Source organism: Morchella sextelata (genome assembly GCF_020137385.1).
Source record: "Morchella sextelata strain SCLS chromosome Unknown scls_7, whole genome shotgun sequence".
In the NCBI taxonomy this organism is placed as follows: domain Eukaryota; kingdom Fungi; phylum Ascomycota; class Pezizomycetes; order Pezizales; family Morchellaceae; genus Morchella; species Morchella sextelata.
The window spans coordinates 119,172-141,932 of record NW_025408622.1 but is presented as its reverse complement, the minus strand read 5'-3'; the positions used below and the strand labels follow the sequence as shown (position 1 = coordinate 141,932).

The 22,761-nt window shown below is 49.9% G+C and overlaps 5 protein-coding genes across 5 annotated transcripts; 4 read left to right on the top strand and 1 right to left on the bottom strand.

Moving 5' to 3' along the window:
* Positions 1 to 471: 471 nt before the first annotated feature.
* On the top strand, positions 472 to 639 carry H6S33_011724 (uncharacterized protein; the record flags this gene model as incomplete). The annotated part of the gene is made up of 1 exon (XM_044843396.1): positions 472 to 639. One exon carries the CDS (start codon positions 472 to 474, stop codon positions 637 to 639), a length of 168 nt encoding a protein of 55 aa, XP_044695392.1.
* A 2,708-nt stretch (positions 640 to 3,347) lies between these two features.
* Positions 3,348 to 5,094, bottom strand: H6S33_011723 (uncharacterized protein; the record flags this gene model as incomplete). Its single annotated transcript, XM_044843385.1, has 3 exons — positions 3,348 to 4,366; positions 4,457 to 4,972; positions 5,031 to 5,094. 3 exons carry the CDS (start codon positions 5,092 to 5,094, stop codon positions 3,348 to 3,350), a joined length of 1,599 nt encoding a protein of 532 aa, XP_044695391.1.
* A 3,087-nt stretch (positions 5,095 to 8,181) lies between these two features.
* On the top strand, positions 8,182 to 9,039 carry H6S33_011722 (uncharacterized protein; the record flags this gene model as incomplete). Its single annotated transcript, XM_044843374.1, has 3 exons — positions 8,182 to 8,731; positions 8,785 to 8,866; positions 8,925 to 9,039. 3 exons carry the CDS (start codon positions 8,182 to 8,184, stop codon positions 9,037 to 9,039), a joined length of 747 nt encoding a protein of 248 aa, XP_044695390.1.
* Positions 9,040 to 14,473: 5,434 nt separating this feature from the next.
* H6S33_011721 (uncharacterized protein) lies at positions 14,474 to 15,918 on the top strand (the record flags this gene model as incomplete). The annotated part of the gene is made up of 3 exons (XM_044843363.1): positions 14,474 to 14,653; positions 14,726 to 15,284; positions 15,365 to 15,918. The coding sequence occupies 3 exons, from the start codon at positions 14,474 to 14,476 to the stop codon at positions 15,916 to 15,918; spliced, it is 1,293 nt and encodes a 430-aa protein (XP_044695389.1).
* Positions 15,919 to 16,683: 765 nt separating this feature from the next.
* Positions 16,684 to 18,089, top strand: H6S33_011720 (uncharacterized protein; the record flags this gene model as incomplete). Its single annotated transcript, XM_044843352.1, has 6 exons — positions 16,684 to 16,757; positions 16,853 to 16,865; positions 16,924 to 16,984; positions 17,079 to 17,685; positions 17,746 to 17,888; positions 18,013 to 18,089. The coding sequence occupies 6 exons, from the start codon at positions 16,684 to 16,686 to the stop codon at positions 18,087 to 18,089; spliced, it is 975 nt and encodes a 324-aa protein (XP_044695388.1).
* Between the last annotated feature and the right edge of the window lie 4,672 nt (positions 18,090 to 22,761).

Below are 22,761 nucleotides of genomic sequence, written 5' to 3'. Positions count from 1 at the left end.
ATCTTTACTATAGGTATAGAGGTCATCTTGGAACGGAATGTCTGTCAATTCAAGACTCTGGTCTCGATTCTATTTAGTTCACAGCCGCGCTGTTTTAGTGTCATCACGGCGGAGAGTGCCTCATAAAACCGTGCAGGATCTTTTTCATTTTGCATTTTCGTGTCGATTCGGTTTTATATCGCGCCGAGAGGCATTAAATAGCGGTGGATGTCTGCATATAGTTTGGTAAGTGGGCGGAAGGTATGGAGGGGTAGGAGGTGAGGGAGAAGAGAGGTGAGGCGATTTTCCACTAGCTTTCCTACCTAACTTATCCCGAGCCGTATACATTAGTGATTATATTCTTTCTATAGCCTCCTGCCCAATCTGTACTCGTTGCCTTCGATAACTGGAAGTTAATCGGAATCGCTCTGGTTCATAGTGGCTCACTCGAGCTCCAGGCCGGACCCAGAACCTCCCCGACGAGGCATCATGATGAACACCAGCCAAGAAGATAGCCACGAGGCTGGTCCTGATGCTGATGGCTATCGTGTTCATAATAATGGTGATGGGGAGGAGGATAGTAGTGATGACGGAGATGGAGATGAAGATGATGACGAGGACAAGGTGAGATGGAAAAGTCCTCAGCTAGGAAATGGGTGACGGTTCAGATATGGTCACGTTACAGAGCTACATAATTTACAAAACTTGGCTACGTGCTCCAGCACGGCGCGTAGATCAGAGTGATGAGTTCTACATCCAGTGAGAGGAGCTTTCTTTTTTACTCACAAGCCCAACAACCCCACAACATGAAGCCTGGTTATTACCGCCCAAAACTGGCTCTCCAAACCACTATTATTGCTTGTGTAATTCTTACGAGAGAATTCAAAGTCAGTCCAAGGCAAGTATCTCATATCGATTCGTTCTAACACTGATTCTAGTCCGACCGACCAGTCACAAAAGTCGCTTATTTGGTTATGTGGATAATTCTCGATTGGACCAGTCAGCCACGAACCTTCTCCACTGGGCAATCTGTATTACGGTAGTATTTGCTTTATCCATGATACCAATCACTTATGCATGTTTACCTTTATTAGGTCTTCGGTCTGTTCCTGCTACCGAATCGGTCAAAGGAACGACTGTACCCCGCAGCCATCACAAAAATATGCTGGTGTAGATCACCCGGCGTGTGATTTATCTTGTTGGATGGTAGTTATAAAATCGATTGATAATTCATCAGTAATAAATCTGCCATTGGTTGCGGATTTCGGACGCCGGAATAAGTCCACTGCACCGGTGAACTCAAGCCATGCCAGGAAATTTCATTCCAACCTGTGTTAGCTGATACAGATCGATTACAATCCCGCAACTCAAATTCCAAGTCACATTGAGTCCTGCAAGAATAGGTACTAGATCAAGATCGTGTGGACATCTTAAGATGATAAGGTGTGGACAGAATGGTGGCGAGGGGATTGTACCTCGCACTGCCTCGAGGTAATTATGTAGGCCTTGAGGAATCCTGTATATCACATATGCGAGAACGTCCTCTACCTATATTATCTACCCAATAATGATGTTATCGCCGAAACACCAGGGATTATTGCGGTTAATGATAACCACGAAGTACGAAAACTCCCAGGTCAGGTCACCAGAAGGACGCCGTAGTCTATTGCCCTGGTGCGTAGATGAGAAGAAGGACGAGGTACACCTTAAGACGTGAAGAACGCCCGCTCGGTATGGCCTTCATATCCGATCATATCGTATCACTCGTTCAACTCAAATCCTTGCCTATTGAAATGTAGGGGCGAGGATAGAGGTCTGCACGAGTATAAAGCAATAACTGGCTGATAAAGGGCCTATAAAACCTCATAAGACCCGCCCCCAGGCCAACGCCCGAACACGGCCGACTCTGGACCCATCCGGAGAAATTAAAAAAAAGAAAGAAAAAAAAAAGCCACATTCGGAGATACACTCTGACGCCGCCAATGGTACTACCTCAATACTGCTTACCCATCTCAGGGCCGCCAGGTAATATATCGATCAGATATAGTGGGTTTAGAATTTCACAGATCTCTGTCTCCACTTATAGTCGATTTAGGCTGTGACAAACCTTAGCATCTATGGTACATGATTTGATCACGATGTTTATTTAAAACCCACAAAGTAAGTGAAGCCCTTCAGGCGCATCGTATTGAGGACACAGAAGAGGTAGTAGAGTCTTCCTTATTCCGATAGGCCCTGACACAACTTTAGTTTGACCCACACAACATGTCTGAGTGTCCCGTCCCAAATGGTGAACAAAAAGAGGACAATCGATGGAGCGCTAAAGATGTGATCTTCAATGACACTCTCGTTGTGTTCCACTGGTTAATGCGCTCCAAACGGCTGCAGATGCACTTCGACAATTGGTTCGGGGATGGCCGGATAGTGGAGCATGCCTATTCAGTGGACAAATCAGAGAGTATTGACTTGGCAATGATCGAAAGTTGGTTTAAGAAACAAGATCAATGTGTTTTGCTAAACACTGCTGCATATCATGAGTGGAAGTGTTATTGAGAGATTTGGATTTAAGCTTATGGAGAAACAAAACGAACTGGAACCTAAATAACACCGGAGATATCGCCCATAATAGATTGGACCCTAAACTTTATACAGACAGTTGCGACAGACGAACAGATATTCTCCAGCTCGATAAATGTTCTATGATTAACGCGTTGTGATTCAAAAGGCACAATCCTTTACCCCGCAAATCAACCAAGGACGCAATGACAAGGAATAATATAGCAATATATCTTGCCATGGAGGAAGGGGCAGCAGGCTATTCCCCTTGATTTGGTCGGCGTCTTACTCCATGGGCCAATAAATGGTGATAACGTCAAACAACTTTAACTCACAAAGATATCAATTCGCACAAATCTGATACTTGTCTATGCAGCCCCTCATGTGGGCGAGCATTGCGCCATCGATCCGAGCTTTGGATTGCGGGTCAGGAGCCCCTGGATGACCGAATCGGGGCCTTTAGGTGGTTATCCTTCGTCTTGCGGGTGGTTTTCCACGCATTATCGGCCGGATTATTGGCTAAAGATTGATCAACAGCGTCCCAACCTGGTCTTATAATCGGTCATAGATTAATAGCGGACGTCAGGTGAGCGCTCACTGCGTTAACTGCGCACGTAGATTGTTTCCCCAATGGGTGTTCTGACATGGAATGTCACAGGAAGCCGCAGGTGCTAAATGCAGACGAAAGGGTTGTTTCATTCAGAACATATAACCCCCGCGCCCAATTGTTATAGGTTAGAAATGAGCGGTATTACATAACGCCAGGATTAAGAAAGAGTGCCATGCACAAGTTAATTTTACCAATTATCTACTCAAAATTGGCGGTAGCTAGCGTGTATCTGATGCTTCAAAGAGCAAGTCAATCCACGCTGAGTGCAAGCACCGCAGGCACTAACCTTAACGTACCTATCCCACCCTCCAACTAACAGATTGCACCGCTTATTGTACTTCGCACAAGTCTCACACTTCGGTATTGACTGCTTAGTATTACTATACCGACCATCGAAAGTGATAAGGCCCTCCAAATATTTCCCCTTGATAACCTTGTCACATATCCCAAGAGTACTACAAGCGTCCGCAACGCCAGTGAAGTCCCCAAGGTCTAGGGACGGTGGTATGAGTTGGTATCTATCAATACGCCGGAAGGGAACTGACGGGGCTGGACGGGTTCTCTTGGCGCCGCCGCGATCTCCATTGGCCAAGGCAAACGCAAACGACGGTCCAGCAGGTTGACTAACAGATGACGGCGGTCCAGCAGGTTCACAAGCAGACGACGGTCCAGCAGGTTGATGAGCATACGACGGTCCAGCAGGCTGACTAGGAGATGGCGGCGGTCCAGCAGTTTCGCAAGCAGACGGCGGTCCAGCAGGTTGATGAGCAGACGATGGTCTAGCAGGTTGACGATAAGACGGCGGTCTAGCAGGTTGACGAGCAGACGACAGTCCAGTAGGTTGACGGGCAGACTGCGGTCTAGCAGGTTGACGAGCAGACGACAGTCCAGCAGGTTGATGAGCAGACCTCAGTCCAGCAGGTTGACGAATAGATGGCGGCCCAGCAGGTTGACGAGCAGAGTTTTCGACACGCGGTTGAACACGGTTTTCCTGCTCAACGATAGCGGACGCCTTGCGCTTGCCGGGTATGCCGAGGAGGAACGGGGCACCGTGGAGGAGAGCGAGCTGGCGAATGCTTAAAAACGCTCCAGCTGCCACTGTCCTGTAAACGTCGTCAAACAGGCTTCTGAAGAACAGAAACATCTCTTTTGGGTCGTTTGGAACGTCAAAGTACTGTCCATACATGGACCAAACGCTAGTTCCGCCGTCTTCGGTGCAGGCTATGAGCAAGAGTTAGCAAAAGTGATGGGATGGAGTAGAGTCGTTAACAAGCGGCCCATCGACAGAACGCTTCAACTGTAAAGCCTTACCGGGATTTTGGGCGTCGTACTCAGTCGTGAATATGTACGGAACGGTCTCGGGACTATTGGGCGGTGCAGCGATAGTAGGGACAGCCGCAACAAGACTCTCGGCGTTGTCCAGGTCAGTCTTGATGTACGGAGCGGCCTCGAGCCTATGAAGCAGTTCAGCAACAGTAGGGGCGACAGTTGGGGCGGCCGGACTGGGGTCGTCCCTCCACACGAGCATAATGCGCTTGGATGGAGGCTCAGATGTCGACATGATTGCTGAGAAGCTGGGGAAAGGATGGATGAACGGTGCTTTGTGTCGGGGAAAGTGGTCGTCCGTTAAGAATTTCGAATTTCCGCCTGGATTCATGTTGTGCGGCGCCTTTCTATGGGAAGGGGGCTCATTTTTCGGCGGCGGGAATCCAATTCTACGCGGGTGCAGCCACAACTGTACAACAAAAACTGTCAATGTAGCCTTTGACGGGTCCTCAAGGTACAAAAGAAAGCGATCTTGATTTCTTCTGACAATGCCGTACTGGACTAATGTGTGATTAGTTTTCCCTCCTCTCTAGTACATACTGTAACTTTTCCTACCTACAGCTACTTGGGGGCGTTTCTCTGAAGAGTAATGGAATCATCAATGTTGATACCCAAAGCACCATGCGGGGTAAAAAAACCAAAAACGAACCTGTCTTTCCATTTCTTTGCATCTGCCAGCTTGTTGTCTCTCTCTCCCCCCCTCTCTCTCTCTCTCTCTCGCCGCAACCATCGCCGACGGACATGTACTCTACATCTATCGATTACACGACCAATTGAGGGTACCCGGAAACGGGGAGAGTGATATACAGGCGGCGTGATATATACCTCATAGGTGGCTTACCCGTACTCACGATAAAGGTTATAGCGAGCTGGCCACAAGGCACTTCGGGCTACGATCATAACTAAGGTCGATCCCACGAATCAGCAGAGGGGGGGATCCGTGGAAGAGTTTTCTAGGTGAAGAATTACCTTGCAACGTTCCAAACGTTTTATCGAGATCTCGCGGGCAATTCGAACCGGGGGATTGGGCTGTCTGGATCTATTGATTGTACACCCGCAGGAAAAAAGTGAGGAAACAACGAGTAGCGTGACAACGAGTGCGTCTAACTTGACATCCCCGCACCCGCAATACAGCCCCACGAGTATTCCCTAGCCATGCCTTTTGACAAGTCCGGAAAGCGAAGGGAGGCTACTCTGAATGAAAACATAAAAGTTATTGAAGCCCAAGCTAGGGAAGAGTGGGAAAGGCTAGATTGGGGAAATGTATATAAAATCATTGACAGCATACCAAAGAGAATTGCAGCAGTAGTAAAGAACAAGGGAAGTCATAAAAAGTGGTAAATATAGTTCAGAGGCCGTAGTATCTATTCTGTATCTCATTGTGTAGTCATATTACTTCTATTCATTTCCATTTTCACTTTTTCATTGGGGTTCGGATTGGTTGCACTCGTTGTTTCCTCACTTTTTTCCTGCGGGTGTACATGTCTGCCGGGCATACTCTTGAGTTGGTGCGAGTAATGGGATTTGAGTTTGAAGGCTGATCTGGTGGATTCTTGTTATCTATATTTGCTTACTAGTAGCACTTTCCATCTTAATCTGAGATAAAGCGATTGAGTCAAACTATAATATATTCCCAAGACTTACAATAGTGCCATTGGCGCCAAAGATCACCACCGTAAGCTATCGATATCAACAATTATCAAATCATAGCGGCCACGGATATCTCCACTTGAAATCACAAACACATATCTGGATGCAATTAAAGTAGCACATACCCACGATCCGGAGAAAACCAGTGCTTCTGTAATCCCGTCCAGGTCATATGAGCTTTCGAAATTTCTAACGCATAACTAGGTCAGCCCAATTGGCCAATTGCAGCCAATAGCCCAAGTAATGCTATATATCCCGTTGCTGAAGCAGGGGTGGGGGGAACTCGCACTGCTGCGGTGGGTGCAACCATCACTCGTGCGCACTGGGTCGAAGGTGCGTAATGGCTAGTAGGTGTCATCACGTGCGGGCGCGAGTGATGAGTGGTGAGCGGTTACTGGAGTAAATAATCCAAAGTAGATACAAGCGAGGTCTTGGCGTCTCTCGACACAATTGAAACATTCCGATTCCTGTGATCACGAGAAGGGAAAAACAAAGGCTATAGCCAACTCTCCCTATTGACGGTCCTCACGCGCACATTCGGACTCGCCGGCGGAGGTGTAGCACCGCAACTGGAGCCGGAGCAGAACAACCTGGTTTGATTCAATAAGATCTGTCAAAATACTCCTCCCCACTTTGGCTGCAATTCCCGGGGGGGTTGGGGGGGGGGGCGGGCATCACGTGTGGGTATGGTATTCTGTATTGCTGACGGATCGCGTTTTTCATAAGGCGTTGACAAAGCGGTGCACCCAGACCCAGAACTACATGTAATATACGTAGTAGAGAGGGAAGATACTAGAACGCACCTCTCTGCTGTGAGATTGCAAAACATCTTGGCCCACCTCTCCCAGCCGGGGCCATCTCGGTGTATTTAGAAGACAGGTTGGTGGAAAGTCCGGGGCGGCTTTCCACGACAAGACGTTTCCCGGAACGACGCGCTGCAGTTACCGACAAGTTATTTTCTTGGCGCTGCCTCTGGTTCGCATTGTTTAGGCACCGCGCGCCCGATTAGCCGGGCGGGTGAATCCGTGAATGGCAGCTTACTGGGGAGTCCCCTCCTGTTCCTCCGAGAGAAGGACACGGAGGGTCAGTGGGGGGGGGGGGGGGCGGAAGGGGGATTGCACGATATATGTACCTACTCTATGTGCAGCAGCGGTGCCGGTGGTGAGGGTGGTGGTATGCTAATATGGGGATGAGGATGGGGGATATAATAGGGGATGGGAATGGGGGAGGGGAGGGGAGGGGAGGAGATGGATGGGGATGAGGGATGTGTGCCTGTAATTTAGGGCTGGACCGTACTATCCTGCGGGGGGGCCGACCACCAATAGTAGAACTACGGTTATGGAAAGTGGGGATCTGAGTGTTTGTTGTGTTTATGTGTGTGTGTGTCGCAGGTTGATAGGTGCAGGGATTGGTTGCTGGGAATGATCGAATGTCCGAATTCTTGGATTCTCTCTAGCTGCGACAACCGTTTTGAAGGCTCGAGAGCAGACAGCAGAACGTACGAGGGGGTAGCCTACACCTGCCCTATCATACACAGAGAGTGCGATTATTGACTACTAGATATTAGAGTCTTTACTAGGCGTGCCTGTTTCAACAACCGACGTTTTAGAGTTAAATCACAGTCAAAATTAAGCTACCTACCTACATGTAGTCAGCGCCATGCCAATGCTAGTGCTGATCTCTTCAAAACCGCCAACAATATCATTTCTCGCGCCTGCGTGCTTGGCCTTTCAATATATTTTTCCTCCCACAAAATATCCGCAGGCATTCGGGCCCGGAGTGCCTGCTACCCCACGGGGCCAGACGAACATGAACACGGCGATATTATATTATCAAGTACCTGAGCCAAGAAAAAAACCCAATATCACCATCGGAACTACAGCACCAGCTTCCTTAATCCTAGTATGCCACTATCAGACTCCCCTTCGCACTAAAGGCCTTATACGAAGAGGAGAAAGAAAGGGTGGGAAAAAAAAGAAAGGTCTATATAACAGCCCTCACCACTCCCCAACTCCATTCACCATCCTCATCATCATCCTCCACTCCTTCACTCCCCAACGATGAAATACACCTTCTCCCTCGCCGCGGCGGCCGCCGCCCTCCTCAACGCCTCCGGCACCCTCGCCCACGGCTACGTCTCCGACCTCACCATCGGCGGCACAACCTACACTGGCTACCTCCCCTACAGCGACCCCTACTACTCCACTCCCCCCGAGCGCATAGTGCGCAAGATCCCCGGAAACGGCCCCGTCGAGGACCTCACCTCCGTCGACCTCCAGTGCAACGGCTATCTAGGCAGCGGGTCCGCGCCCGCCCCGCTCACTGCCCCCGTTGCCGCCGGATCATCGATCTCGCTCCACTGGACTACGTGGCCGGACAGCCACCACGGGCCGGTCATCACGTATATGGCCAAGTGCTCAGGCGCGTGCAGCAGCTACTCGCCGGGCACCGCCGCAGTGTGGTTTAAGGTTGCGGAGGCGGGCAAGTTGTCAGATGGCACATGGGCGAGTGATGCGTTTATTACCGGGCAGGCGTACTCGTTCACGGTGCCGGCGAGTCTGGCGGCCGGAGAGTACATTGTGAGGCATGAGTTGATTGCGCTGCACTCTGGTATGTGCACTATTCATTCCACTAGTACTGTGTATGGAAACTAATGGGAGTAGCGTATGCGTACCCTGGAATCCAATTCTATCCTTCGTGCTTCCAGATCACCGTTACTGGTGGTGGCTCTTCGACTGGTCCTTCGTAAGTCCTCTCAGTTGTATGTTTCCCCATGAGCTTCAAATGCTGACGTTGAGAACAGAACCAAGGTTGCCTTCCCTGGTGCCTACAGCGCCACCTCTCCCGGTATCGTCTTTGATATCTACCAGGGCACCGGCACATACACCATCCCCGGCCCTACTCTCTGGACTGGTTAAGCGGTGGGTGTTGTTTCTAATAGCTTCGTATATATATATAAATGTAGTGGGGACGGAAAAAATAGGAGTGGGGTGGGGTTTTGGCTTGACGCCGTTTTGTATCTAAATTATATTCAGTCGTTTATTCCTCAGAGTTGTTTGTGTCTGGTCGTGAACGCTGAGGTTTTTGCTGGCGCTCCTTGTGAAAAGTGAAAGACGGTGTGCAGTGAGAGGGCCGGGGTGTGAAGTGGTATGATAAAAAAAAAAACCCTACACCTCAATATTGCAGGTGTTATCTTTACTAGAGTCAGAAACCTTTTTTTTTCCATTACCTCTACAGCCAGAAACACTCCTACCCTCAACACTCGCAGGAAGGTACAAATCAGAGAATAGATGTAGGTTCGAATCTCAAATTTATTATTTGCAAAGTGGTGATTCGAGGGTGTCCATGTTTCTCCGTTTGTCCGCCATCCCGCACTAGAGGGTTTTAGCTACCCAATTTGGATAGAAACTCCTATTGGTACGTGCACAAACGGCGCGGCTGGGTTTACAAAACCCTCAGTTGCGCGGCTCTGCAGGGCGTCTCGTGGCACCAAGGACCTCTCGCGAAGCGTAATTGAGAGCCAATCAGAAGAATTCGAAGCCTCTGGCCCAAACCCTCATGACAACATAGTATCCCCAGAATACTACATGGTTTATATCGGAATTCCTGCCCTATGGGGCTGGAGGTGTCCTGTACACAAAAATCAAAGATGAAAACAGTACATACATATGTATTTTGTGGTTAATTCTTTGTTCAACGTTGCTGATCTGAAGCGCTACATTTACTTCTTCGACGCACGATGAAGACAGTAGAGATGAAAAGAAGCGAGGATGGTTTATTGGAAGCCTAGGAGCCTATCTAGTTAAATACCTCGAGTCAGGTTGTGACACCGTGGTCGAGTTCGATAGTATGACAGCTCAAAATGTGCCCGATAGATAGAAATGAGGACATGTTGTTTCTAGCCTCACATGCATCGTGATCAAAGAGAACAGAACCTCAAACAATGTTGTGTATTTTACCCCTAACCCTCTCGCCAAGTCACTCACTAAGTCACTTACTAACACCCGACATGTCTTTCACCCCCGATATATAGAAAGCAGTTTGTTGAAAGATGGAATAATAGGCAATATTGAGCTTTATGGAAATCTGAACGGGCTGCTGGGTAGGAACCCTACTTCTTTTTGATTTTCTTGGCATTTTCAGGGCGGGGCTTGGCAATAACTTGTTGTGGGCGGCGTGGTCAATTTCGATACTCTAACTATAACTAAACTCTACAGCTGGAGGCTCTGGAATTAAAATGAAAGAAGTTATGAGATTTTCTGGCTCCGCTGAGTTGTAGTTTGAGCCGAAATTATAAGTGGAGACGGGGATTGGTATCATTAGTGCTGCGTATGCTGACATTGAAATAAACTGCGGTTCCAAAGAACCGCATATAGTAGAGCCACTCAGCAAAAGTGTTTGTGATTTAGTTTTAATGTCAGTGCGCAGTGTGGCGCACCCGTGATGTTGATGTTATTAGTTTAGAGATTCAAAACAGCGAAAAATATATAATATAGTTCGTGGCTATATATAAAAGAAGATAGGTCATTGATCTTATTCTTCATTGATTCCGGGCTCCATTGGTCACGGGGAAAGTTTTCTCTTGGGGGGTTTTTTGATGGTCCGCCACGGTTACATATGGACTCCGAAATCGGAATCACAAACAACTTTTGCAGAGTGGCTGTACGTCAAATACAACTTTTCAAGCTTCATCGACTTATAATCTCTGATTCTCAAGCTAAGACCACTAGAAGCCTTGCACTCAACTAGGGTTAATGCGTCGAAATCTCATTCTTCACATATACCGGACACTCTGATGTCCAATCATAGTCCATCACTCGGTACCGAGATCTGGGAGTCTAGGCTTGGCACGAGGATCATGTTCTATATTTGGCCGACAGGCTTGGCGCGAGTCGGGAGTGGCTGCAGTACTGCGCGGTGGTTGCATGCCGATTCTATTTCTGACCCCCGGCGTCGTACTGGCCACCACGACTCGGGTTGGATATAAACTTTAAATTTCAATAACCCTCTCTTTGCGAGTAAGGAAGAAAGAGAAAGTAATGGGGTTGAGATTGAGAGCTGAGGCTCTGGATCTACTGGCTGATCAGGCCTTGACAGGGAAAGGGCTGTATTCCGGCCGTCCGTACCCCTAGCTGTCATGTGCATGCGCAAGTAGCCATGTTGCATTCAAAATAACCAACTCGACGAATGCAGTAGTACCAAATCTACTGTCTCGCCGGTACACCACAGTACCTACAATGCCCTATATCCTATTGATATATGCACCTCCACGCATTGCATATAAATAAGGCCCACGATCCAGACCGCAACTATGCACACCCCGAGAACGCTTCTATCAGAGCCCTCCGCATAGAATAGTAATCTAGGCCTAGCCTTGGACCTTCCCGAACCGGGTCAAAGGCAGACTGACGGGCATTACACTTTTCGATGCCAGCTGACACGTGTTCATGAGTTGAAGCTTTTGCGGCCGGATCAACTTCTTAATATAGACTTGATATTATCGAAGACTGAAGTGTAATTCATGTGGACCTGGAGACGAACCCCACGTCGTAGAGATGTAATTGATCTCTCTGCGGCCAGCCAGCGAGCCAGGTAGGTTGGGTTGGCTTCCAGAGCTTGGGCGCAATATATAGCTGACCTACAATACGTGGAGAATGAGACCGTGCGTACATGGCTGGATAATATCGTGACCCTATAATGCTTTCTGAGCTTGATTTTGAGCAGGCGGGCACTGACCCATCGCCACGCACCCACCCCAGCTGCACACCAAATGCTTCCCATGGCTCACCTATCCAAGAACCGAGTCCCAACTCACATCGAGTTTCTAGTACCTTCGATCTACCGCCCCACCATGGTAGGGTCATATCCCAGGGTTAGGGTTCCCCGATCATATCAAAACACTATTTTTACGTACCCCCCCCCCGTTTCCCCACTCCTCCACGAGATCACTAGCCCGATCCCAAGAAACGCAGTCAGTACGACAAGGCAGCCCCGATCTGGGTCCCGCACAACAATCTGCCTGGAAATCTTGATAATTGTGTGTGAGTAACCGCACTGCGCGATGATCTTTCAATTTCTTGCCTTGCGTTGGAGACATGTCGACACACAACACAATGGTCGGCTTTCCCTCACCCGTGGGGTTGTGCAGCGCAAACTCCGTGCTCTCGTACGAGACGCGGAGAGGAGGTAGGTAGTGGTGGTGGTGGGAGGAGGGGAAGGGGGGGGATTAGACTGCTAATTGCGGTTTCAGAGTCTAAGCCCTGCTATGTGCACCCCCTCCCGGGTGGATCCAAACCGGCGCTAGGCCAGCTTGGGGAATTCATGGGGTGTGGGGGGGGGGGGAACAACTAGGGTTGAGTCCTGTAGGGCGTGGTGATATAGATACATGTTGATAGATAGCTGGTCGTGATAGTGTGCGCGCCCATGTAGACGGAGGCTGCGACATGGCGATTCATGGGATGTCACTCGGTGGTGTTTGTATGTAGCTTGCTTGCCAAGACCGCACTTGCACTTTCCGGGGCTGCTGATAATAGAAACCCAAAATACGATGACATCATGCGGAACATTCTATTTTGGAAGCGGAACCACTGTCAACGCGACTCGTTGTCCATGCTCCTACTTAACGGCAAGGGCCCTGCACCAGCGTACGGCCGAAAATGGAGTTTTTCGACGTTTACGACCCCGCGATATGTTTCCACGGTCCTGGGAATAATATTTCTCAGCAAGGGTCCTGTTTCTGAAACGATCGCGAGTCGACGGCCGGCCATATCGCATATCTCCACGATGGGTCCGGGCCGACGACGGGGACGAGGACGACAACAACGACGCTTGGACGGTTCTGCGCAGGTACGGCGCACTGGCACAGGACCCAATCGTCTCGGAGATAGAGTTTGACATGCCGTGCAATCCCAGCCCCGCTATGTAGCTGCTACGCCACAGCTTGCGGCGGGCCCAGGGTGGGGGGTTGTTTGTTAGTCATGTCAGGAATGTCAACTGGCGCAGGTACACTCCATAATCCTCCTAACTCCTAGAGCGAGGGTCTGTGAAAATAGTAAACCCCGACGACGACGGCGACGAAGGGCTCACTCAACCGAGCCTCGGGATTTTTATTCTTTACATATGGGGGGACAGCTAGTGGGATGGCATGGCAGAGCAACCGTCTTACTGCATAAAAAAAAAAAGAGCCAGAAATATATATATATATACTTATGCAGCTAAGCTGGGCTCTGGGCTCTACTCGACTCTGTGCTCTGCTGCTATGTACCCTAAACTAGCGAGCTTCTAAAAGCGGTGCTGCGTACCTGAAAAGTGCATTTCTCGCATATCTGGGCCTTTGGGGAGAAATACAAATACTTGCTACATAAACACGATTAACCTGCTTGTATTGGGCGGTCGTTGCCGCACTGGCTGTAGTTTACTCGGTGTCCCGTGTAACGTGAGCCTCCCAGAACATAATTGATACTTGTTGAGAAAGAGGAGAAGAGAACGCCTCGACACAGTCAATTGGGGAGGGGGAGCGAGAAGGAGTTTATTATTATAACTGTAGTCACCATATCTGTGTGTGCACGCGGAGACTGTTACTGAGATCCTGAGTGAGGGTAAAAAAAAAAAAAACGATATGTAGCTATATTAGATGGTGAGAACCGTCTGGCTGGATCTAATTGTCTATGGTTTATAATCAAAACCCCCGCGCGTGGTGCATCCTTGACCATGTGCCCGGGAGAGCTAGCTAGAAGCTGAAGGAGGGGGAGGAGGGGGGGCTGGATGGGTTGGGTTCCTCGATCTCTGGCCAACGGGTAGGCATGCGGCTAGCACGGAAGAGGTAATGCGTGGGTGCATGTCAATGTTTGCTGCACATGTTTTTCCAGTCGGACATGTAGGTGCCGGGGTGCTATCGTGCGAACGACGTCGGGTTTAGGAAGAAAAGCGAGGAAAGAAGGGGGGGGAAAAAAAAAATGCACGGCGCGCCCGCTATGACGCTAGGCAATTGGAGATATGTTCTTTATTTTCTATGGCCCTATCTGCGCTGTAGCTGTGTTGCCATTTAAACTGCACTTCGCCATGTACTTTCCCAGAGCAGACAAAAAAAGTACATCATCCAATACTGACTCAAGGCCTCTTCTCACTTCTGACTGACTCGCCAAGTGGAAAGTCTTAAGTAGCTGATATTGGGGCGTCCTTTCCTCAAATCCTTCTCCTCTTCCCTCTTTCTTGCTCTCCCTTCCCACCTTTGATATTCAGCCCTAGCTTCACCTATCGTTAAGCAGCTGCTGTCGTGATATACATATATATACACATATATATATTATATCCCCTCGTTTTTTTAGAGCCTGGTGGAAAAAAGTGATAAAGATGGATAGATACAACGAAAACCCCTCGCAGACCAGTGTTGCTGCCTCTGCAATCTCGCAGCGTGAGCTCATCTTCCGCAATGAGAAGCCGCCCCCCCCACCGCCAGATGGCGGTCTCCGAGCCTGGATGGTGGTCCTCGCAACCCATCTCACCGTCATGAACTCCTGGGGCATCATTGCCGTACGTTTCTCCCCAAACCCCCACACACTCCTCATGACGGCATATACTGATGTAGCAAACCAATCCCACTAGTCCTTCGGAGTCTTCCAAACCTACTACGGCACCATCCTCGACGAGCAGCGCTCCACCATCAGCTGGATCGGATCCATGCAGGTCTTCCTGCTCTTCTTCGTCGGTGTCTTTGGCGGGCGTGCCACCGACGCCGGCTACTTCCGCCTCGTGTACACGCTCGGCGCGGCGCTGCAGGTGCTCAGCATGTTCATGACGTCGCTGTGCAGCGAGTACTGGCAGTTCTTCCTCGCCCAGGGCGTGTGCAGCGGGCTGGCCAACGGGATGATGTTCTGCGCGGGGCTGTCGGTCATGAGCACGTACTTCCGGAAGTGGAGGGGCGCGGCCGTCGGGATCGCGACGACGGGGAGCGTCACGGGGGGCGTCATCTACCCGCTCATGGCCCAGCATCTGATTCCCAGCATCGGCTTCCCGTGGACCATGAGGTGCATGGGCTTTGTGTGTCTGGCCACGCTGCTGATGTCCTCGGCGCTGTACAGGACGAGGATCCCGCCGAGGATCACGGGCCCGCTGATTGAGTGGGGCGCGTTCAGGGAGCTGTCGTATAACCTCTTTCTGCTCGGTATGTCGACACTCTCTCTCTGCTCTGCCTTGTTGTATGATGTGATATGATGTGATGCTGATGGGACCGTGCTTCTGCAGCGAGCTTCCTCATGTTCTGCGGCATCTACTTTGCCTTCTACTACGCCGGCTCCTACGCCCTCTCCATCGGGCTCGACAGCGAGACCTCCTTCAACTCGCTCATCATCATGAACGCCGTGGGCGTCATCGGGCGTCTCCTGCCCACGTACGTCGCCGACCGCTACTTTGGCATCCTCAACATCTACGCGCCCATCACGGTGTGCACGGGCATCATCATCGTGACGTGGATGACGGTCGAGACGTACAAGGGCATGCTCGTCTTCGTGCTCGTCTACGGCGTCTTTGCGGCGGCCGTGCAGGCGCTGTTCCCCGCGGCCGTGGCCGCGCTGACGGACGACCCGGCAAAGGCGGGGACGCGCATCGGGATGAGCTTCACGGTGGTGAGCTTCGGGTGCATGGTGGGCCCGCCGATCTGCGGCGCGCTGATCGGGGCGGTCGACGGGGACTACGTGTGGGCGCAGACGTTCTGCGGGGTGGTGCTGATTGCGGCGGGGGTGCTGCTGGGGGCGGCGAGGGTTGCGAAGACGGGGTTCGTGCTGCGGGCGAAGATGTAAGGCGGTGGCTGGCGGGGGGGTAGCGATATATGGAGGGCCGGGGGACGAACCTGGGATCTGGGATTCCGGGGTGGGCTTACCTGCATGTCGAGCTTTTCCTTTGTAGAGTGTGTGTTTTCGATCCCGTGTGTTTTCGTTCCCTTTGTTCTGGCATTGGAGTTTAAATCGGTGCTGTCTGTCTGTAAATAGATACAACGAATGTTTAATGAACGTTAACTATCAGGGCCGTGCGTGCTAGCTGTGCAGTGAGTCGTGGTGTTGGCGGATCGAACCAGTGCTGCTGCTGATCTGCCCGTGCTTGTAGGAGTTGTAGTTATAGCAGGTGTGCCCATCTATCCGTGCTTGTAGGAGTAGTAGCAGTAGCAGAGCAACCAACACATGTCCCCACCATCGAATGTCCCCGGGCACGTCTCCAATGGTCTCCAATGGTAGACTCCGCTACTACTGTCCGAACACAGCTGGCCGTGATTGGCACACACACACACACGCCCGCACTAGCCCAAACAGGCGGGCGCATCAGAAAAACAGGGAACGGTGTCGACATGTAGGGGCACAACCGGCGAGGATAGATAACAGCAACTGCAACCTTCTCTCTCTCCCTTCTCTTCACACACGCCTACACACACGCCCACACACACACACTCGTACACTCCCGTAAACATTCACTGACTTAATATACACACAAGTACACAGCGACGGCATAGATACTGTCCCTCCACAACTCCCCCTCCACAACTGCCCCTCGCTTAGCAACAGCCGCAATCAATGACGCGCCACTTGAGCTGGCCGTACGGCCACCAGTACGAGTCTGCTTGGGGCCCAGTGACGTCCACGGTCAAGTGCGTCCAATGCCCCCATCCCCCCCTCCCCTCCACTTCCTGCAATGGTAATCGGATATTGCATGCATCCTGCTTACACACATTCATTCCGACAGCTTCTGCGAGATGGTGACAACCCTAACCCTGCCCACTACCACCGCTCCACTGCTAAACCAACCCCGCCCAGGACTACTACATCACGCCCTACGTTGCAGAGTTCATCAACACGCTCACAAACGTGCTATACGGTAGGCAAACACACGCACACACACGCACACACTCTCGGCCGGTGATATGACGTATTTGTGGTTGGTTGATTGTTCGTGCGGCCTCGTGTTGTAGTGTATCTGGCGGCATATGGGCTCGTCAAGGCGCTGCGCGAGGACAAGGACTCGCTCTTTGTGCTGACGTACGCCATCTACGCCGGCGTCGGCATTGGCTCGGTCCTCTTCCATGCCACGCTCAAGTACACGATGCAGATGGGTCACTCTCTCTCTCCCTCCCCCATGTCTTTCCCCCATGTCTTTCCAGAAGTTGACATTTCCGCAGTGGACGAGCTCTCGATGCTCTACTCAACCTCCATGGTCCTCTACACCATCTGGTCGTTCCAGCTCGCGCCCACCTCGCGCCGCATCCTCGCCGGCGCCCTCGTGCTGACGCTCACGCTGCTGACGTTCGCGCACTACCTGCTCGGCGACAGCACGCCGCAGCGCGTCGTCTTTGGCTGCCAGATTGCGTGCGTCTTCTTCCGCACCGTGTTCCTCATGCGCACGCAGGTCGAGGACGAGGTCGCGCTACGACACATGAAGAAGCTGGCGACGGTGGGGGCCACCACGTTTGTGGCGGGGTTTGCGCTGTGGCTGGTCGATGATGGCGCGTGTGGGTGGTTGAGGGGCATGAGGGAGTGGACGGGCATGCCGGTGGGGTTTGTGTTGGAGCTGCACGGGTGGTGGGTTGCCCTTCTGCTGTGGGATTGAGGAGAGTAGCTAACATGGTGTGTGTGGCGCAGGTGGCACCTACTGACGGGAACGGGCGTGTACTGCTTCCTGGTATTCGTGGAGTATCTCCACGTGCAGATCAACGCGCTCCAGGACGAGTGGGAGTACTCGGAGGACGGGTACTGCGTCATGTTTCCGCGCGTATCGAGGAAGAGTATGACACCAGTGCCGTTGAAAAAGTCTTTGTAGCGTGCTTCTGTGTTTTTTTGTGCTCTTTGTGTGTTGTTTGCAAGTTTAAAATGATGGGGCTTTTTATTAACGAGTGGGTCTTTGTGCAGAGAATGCGCCGTTGGCGGCTGATGGTGCTGATGGTGGGAGTGGCGGTGGGTATGGCGCGGTGGCGCAGAGCGAGTGATGGGCTGTGATGGGAAAATTGTAATGTGCGTATATTTGTGAAGCCCTTGATTGGTGTGGGGCGGGGGTGACAATGGGACTCTGAACGGTGGTAGGTTTGTGCTGTTGCGATATGTCGTGACTTGATGGCGGATGTACGCCGGAGGGTCGGGCCTAGATGACGAAATAAAGGGTCTGTGTTTGGGTCGCTGCTGGGCAGTAAGGTGTTGAGCTTGCCGTACAGTTTACTCATGAGTCCGGTTTTATCTCAAGAAGACGTGGCGTTGGGAGTTGATATTCCAGATTATTACGCGCTGCGTTGGTGCTTAGCGCGTCAAACGTAAAATCCCAGAACCACGGTAGGCTCGCAGCAGAAAACGGGATATGATTACTTATAGGCCGTGTTTCCGAGAACTTTGAGGCTCAACCACTCCCTTGGGTTCTGCACTTGTGGTGCTCAAGTATTTGCATCATGTTTGTTTGTAAACTGGGTGAACCACACGGGATGTGGGTTAGGGTTTGTGATTGCCTAGGCAAGCTACATGTATATACCTACTAATCCTGAACAGCTTGGCACTTTGACTGTACTTACTGGGTTTTTGTCTTGCGACGAACTATCCTTTTGCTCCTGATCGGAACTAATGGGAAACGGCTTCGTGACGAGGTTTCTGAAGGGCTGTTGTTTCGTGTGTTGCCTATTTTCAAAAAGGTCGGACCCAATCAAAAATCTGGACAAGTAAGCGGATTGGCCTAGTAAAAGTTAGCAACTTCCCTACGAAAATGGAATCTTTGGGTAAAAGCTATGGCCGGGGGACACCTTGAGCCGGAGTGGTTTCGGGAGTCAACTTCAACCGCTAATGACTTTCCCCCAACCACACCCTAATTTATTTTTCTCTCTGTTATTCGATAGTTCTGCCGCTTTTCTACAACGTGACAGAGCCAGATTAATTTTATCTTTTGTTGTGGTGGTGCTATGAATCTTCTAAAAGTTGGGTTTTTGGTGGGAAACTCAACCAAGGTCGCACCCATAATTGCCTATTCGGACTAAATCAATTACCCGATTGGGAGGGCATTAGTCCAAATTGGGTATGGATTCCTCCGCTGTGAGCGCCAAGTGGATAATCTTGGCAGATTACTTGCAATAAAATGATTAAATAATTACCCGACTGGGATATTGATCGTCAGAAACCAATGTCGCGGCACTCCGGTTCAAGGTGTCCCCCGCCATATAAATTGTGAAGACATTCTCGAAGGGGGGTATGTTCTAAGAGAGAACACAAAAATTCGTGGTCTTGGCATGCTTGTGGACAAAGTGCTCTACCATATTCAGTCGGTGCTGTGACGATTTTCCCCTGCATGATGGCAGAGCTGCCGAGCGTAGTACTGTGTTTCTTGATAGCGAGATCTTAAGATTGGGCTTTCCTGATACCTTGCGACGGTGGTTTACGTCCCCATGTTGTACTTGACATATAACAATCCCCAACAGTATTAGGGTAATATAGTAGTGCTAGTATGTCAGTTCGAACAATGGTCTAAGTCTAAGTCTGACGAGCAGATGTGAGGTGGGGCTAATTGAAGGTAGACTGGAATTAAATATAATAATTCTTCGTCGCTCTAAAATTGTCCGCAATCCGTGGCAAGAGAGTCCGCACAAGAGTTTGATACTGTAGAAAATGAAACCACATTTGTATGTGAATTCCGAGATTATAACTGCCAAGAGTTATGAGGCTCAAGAAAAGAGTTATGGTGCCCCGGGTCGAAAGTAATTTCAATCGCTTATAAGCTGTCGATGCTGACCCCCCCCCCTATAACAGAGGAATTAGATTTGTATGAGAGATCTATTATTTGATAAGAGAGAGAACGGGATGATCTGTTAGTAAAGCCACACCAAGTTTTCTTAAGGGATAAGAGGCCAAGAGTGAACAAAGTGGAACAGTATTATCTCCGTTTATACCCCCGCAAAAGGCATATCTACCTGAGCCGTGGCAGTGAGGCAGGCACCCCGTGTTACCTTTAAGACTGGGCGCACCATATTATCCAAGTTGCCAAGGCGAGGGGAATGAGGCTCAAGATTAAGTCGCCATGGCAACCCAAGGTTGTGACCGATTCGGCTAAACCAGGTCGGGCAGATCTGTCTTGTTTTCTAAACTGTATATATAAAAGGATTCATGTAGCAATCAAACACCATCACTCCTCCACATTCGTATCTGAGCATAACCTACGATATCACTGTGAGATCACGAACGCCAACAGCCTGAAAACTTTCAATAGACAAATCCATTTGCAATTTGCCAAACGTCCAGTCAACACTAAGCCCGAATCAGCCACGTTGTTTGTCCTTGAATTGTAGCCTGGAGTTAACTGTTGCCATTCCACATGTATGTTGGGGGAAATGGTTTAAGGTTCGCTATGGCTTAAAAGCCGTATCAGATATATATATATATGTATGTCTCGGCGCCACGCCCTACTCTCCCCTTGTGGCAACGCAAGAAAGCCTCACAAGGTCACCGCCGCCCCATACATTATACAGCCTCCAATTGATGGGATAAACAGCCGAAAATGAATCGATCAGTTCTGAGCCCTCATAAATGTTCTCTGAACTTTAGAAAAATTTGCAGTTTATCGAATGCATGGTTGTTCGAATAAAGATTTGGCTGTGCTATCATCATGCGTCATGCCAGTGGAGTTTGAAATTTTTAGGCAACTTTACATGTGGATTGTGGTTGGTGAAACAAGTCGATTGACCCAACATACACCTACTGACCCTACTCACAAAGCAGTAATTCGACCTTTATCTCTCGCTGAATTGCTGCCTGTCTGCATGCTGCGGAAACTGTTGCCCTACTGACCCTCCTGCGTGGGCCTAGCTCTGTAGTCTGTGAGCTGTTCAAACATGTTATATATGTACGTATGCGTGTTTTCAGCCCTCATTATCCCTCATGATCAAGCATCTTCTGACAATATTGGCCCTCCAAACAAAGGTGAAAAGCCTTGCCAATAATATTCCTATGAATATGTGCCGGTGTGCCGTGCATGTGCGTGGAGTGTGAAGATTCCCGAGCCCACGCAAGAGATACATTGAACTACTCTACCAGTACCCAGACTACTACACGTAGACCCAAAAATCACGCCGAGGGTCGAACCACAGCAACCTGTCATTGCCGCGCACTGTCCATGTCCGTGTCCGTGCCCATGGTGTTGGGGCCAGCTGGGACAAGGCAAGGTGGCTTGGCAGCCCATAAGTCTGGCTAGGCCTTATGTCCGTAGGCCCAGCCGGTGGAAAATGTAAGAATTACTCGGCTAGCATAACTCTCTGTGGTGGGATTCGTTAGACGCCTAAGGCAACGAAGTGTGCGCGGGTCGATCCGCTGTTTTGGGCTGAATCGGAATGTGGATTAACCATTGTCGGCACAGGTTACAAGTGCATTCTAACTCTAATCTAACGCTGTGCCTTGGGTGATATGGCTCGAGATAAGTGGGAGTGAGGTGCCGCAGCTTGCTACGTGGTGTGCTTTACGGTCATCATCAAGTGTTTTTCAGCTCCCCAAATTCCGTGCGAAATTGTACTTTTTACCAGCAATGCCTCTCAGAACCTGCCATAGAGTAGCAGAATCGATATCTGAATATTGAGGTCCATACCAGGTCCAAAAGCTAGGGTCCTTGAAGAGACTGGTCTTTGTCCGGCCAAATATTAGAAAGGCGGGGTCCATTTTTCACAGGTTGGGGATTAGCTAGGGTTAGGTTTCTTTCTGGGTCAGGGTTAGGGTATTATATGCCAGGATCCCATATTGCTCAGGAAATGGATTGAAAAGAACGTTTTTCTCAAATGGCAGTGAAATATGGCCTATCATAACCAAAACTGTAAATTGACTACACAGGCGATGTGCGAAGAGAATCCTGCTACTATATACAATACCAAAAATGGTGCAGGGATTAGTATGGTAGTGCTACGGTAGTCTTGCTACAATGCGGTATTTTCGGGACTGCTGCATCATTTCGGCATTTCAAGGAGTATATTTTTCATAGAATGCCGTAGCAATACCATAGCAATACCGTAGCACTACCACAGCAATATAGACACATTTTAGCATTGTGACCAGTACCAGGTCCAGCGCGCCAGCACCATGTCCAGTGTGCCAGCACCAGGTCTAGCGTGCCAGTACGCCAGGTCCATGACCAGGACCACACCTACATGTAGGCTCGTCGACACTATGTTACAAGACTAGACCACACCTATACGACTTCATCATTATCATCATCATCATCATCACCAACATGAGCGTATCATAATCGAATAGTAGACGCAACTTCTAATTAAAATGATGTGTATATGTATGCCTAAGAGCCCAAAATTTATTTTTCAAAAGTATATCCCAATTGTTTAAACCCCATCCTAGGATGATAAGAATTGATGGATCGGTGGATGAAACAATATCTGGTGATCTTTGATTCTGAAATGCTTCATCACCAAATATGATATTCCAGGGTTAGGGGAATGGCATTGTCCTAAATACCACAAGAATGCCGTATTTTAGGAAATGCGGAAGTACTAGGGCAGTATAAATATACCACCCACACTGCGGAATCCAGGGAATATATAGATTATATAATACAGTATTGATACGGCATTGATAGAGCATTTGCTGCAAGGCGGCTTTACTCGCTCGACAACCGGAGTGCTACCCGATCTTATG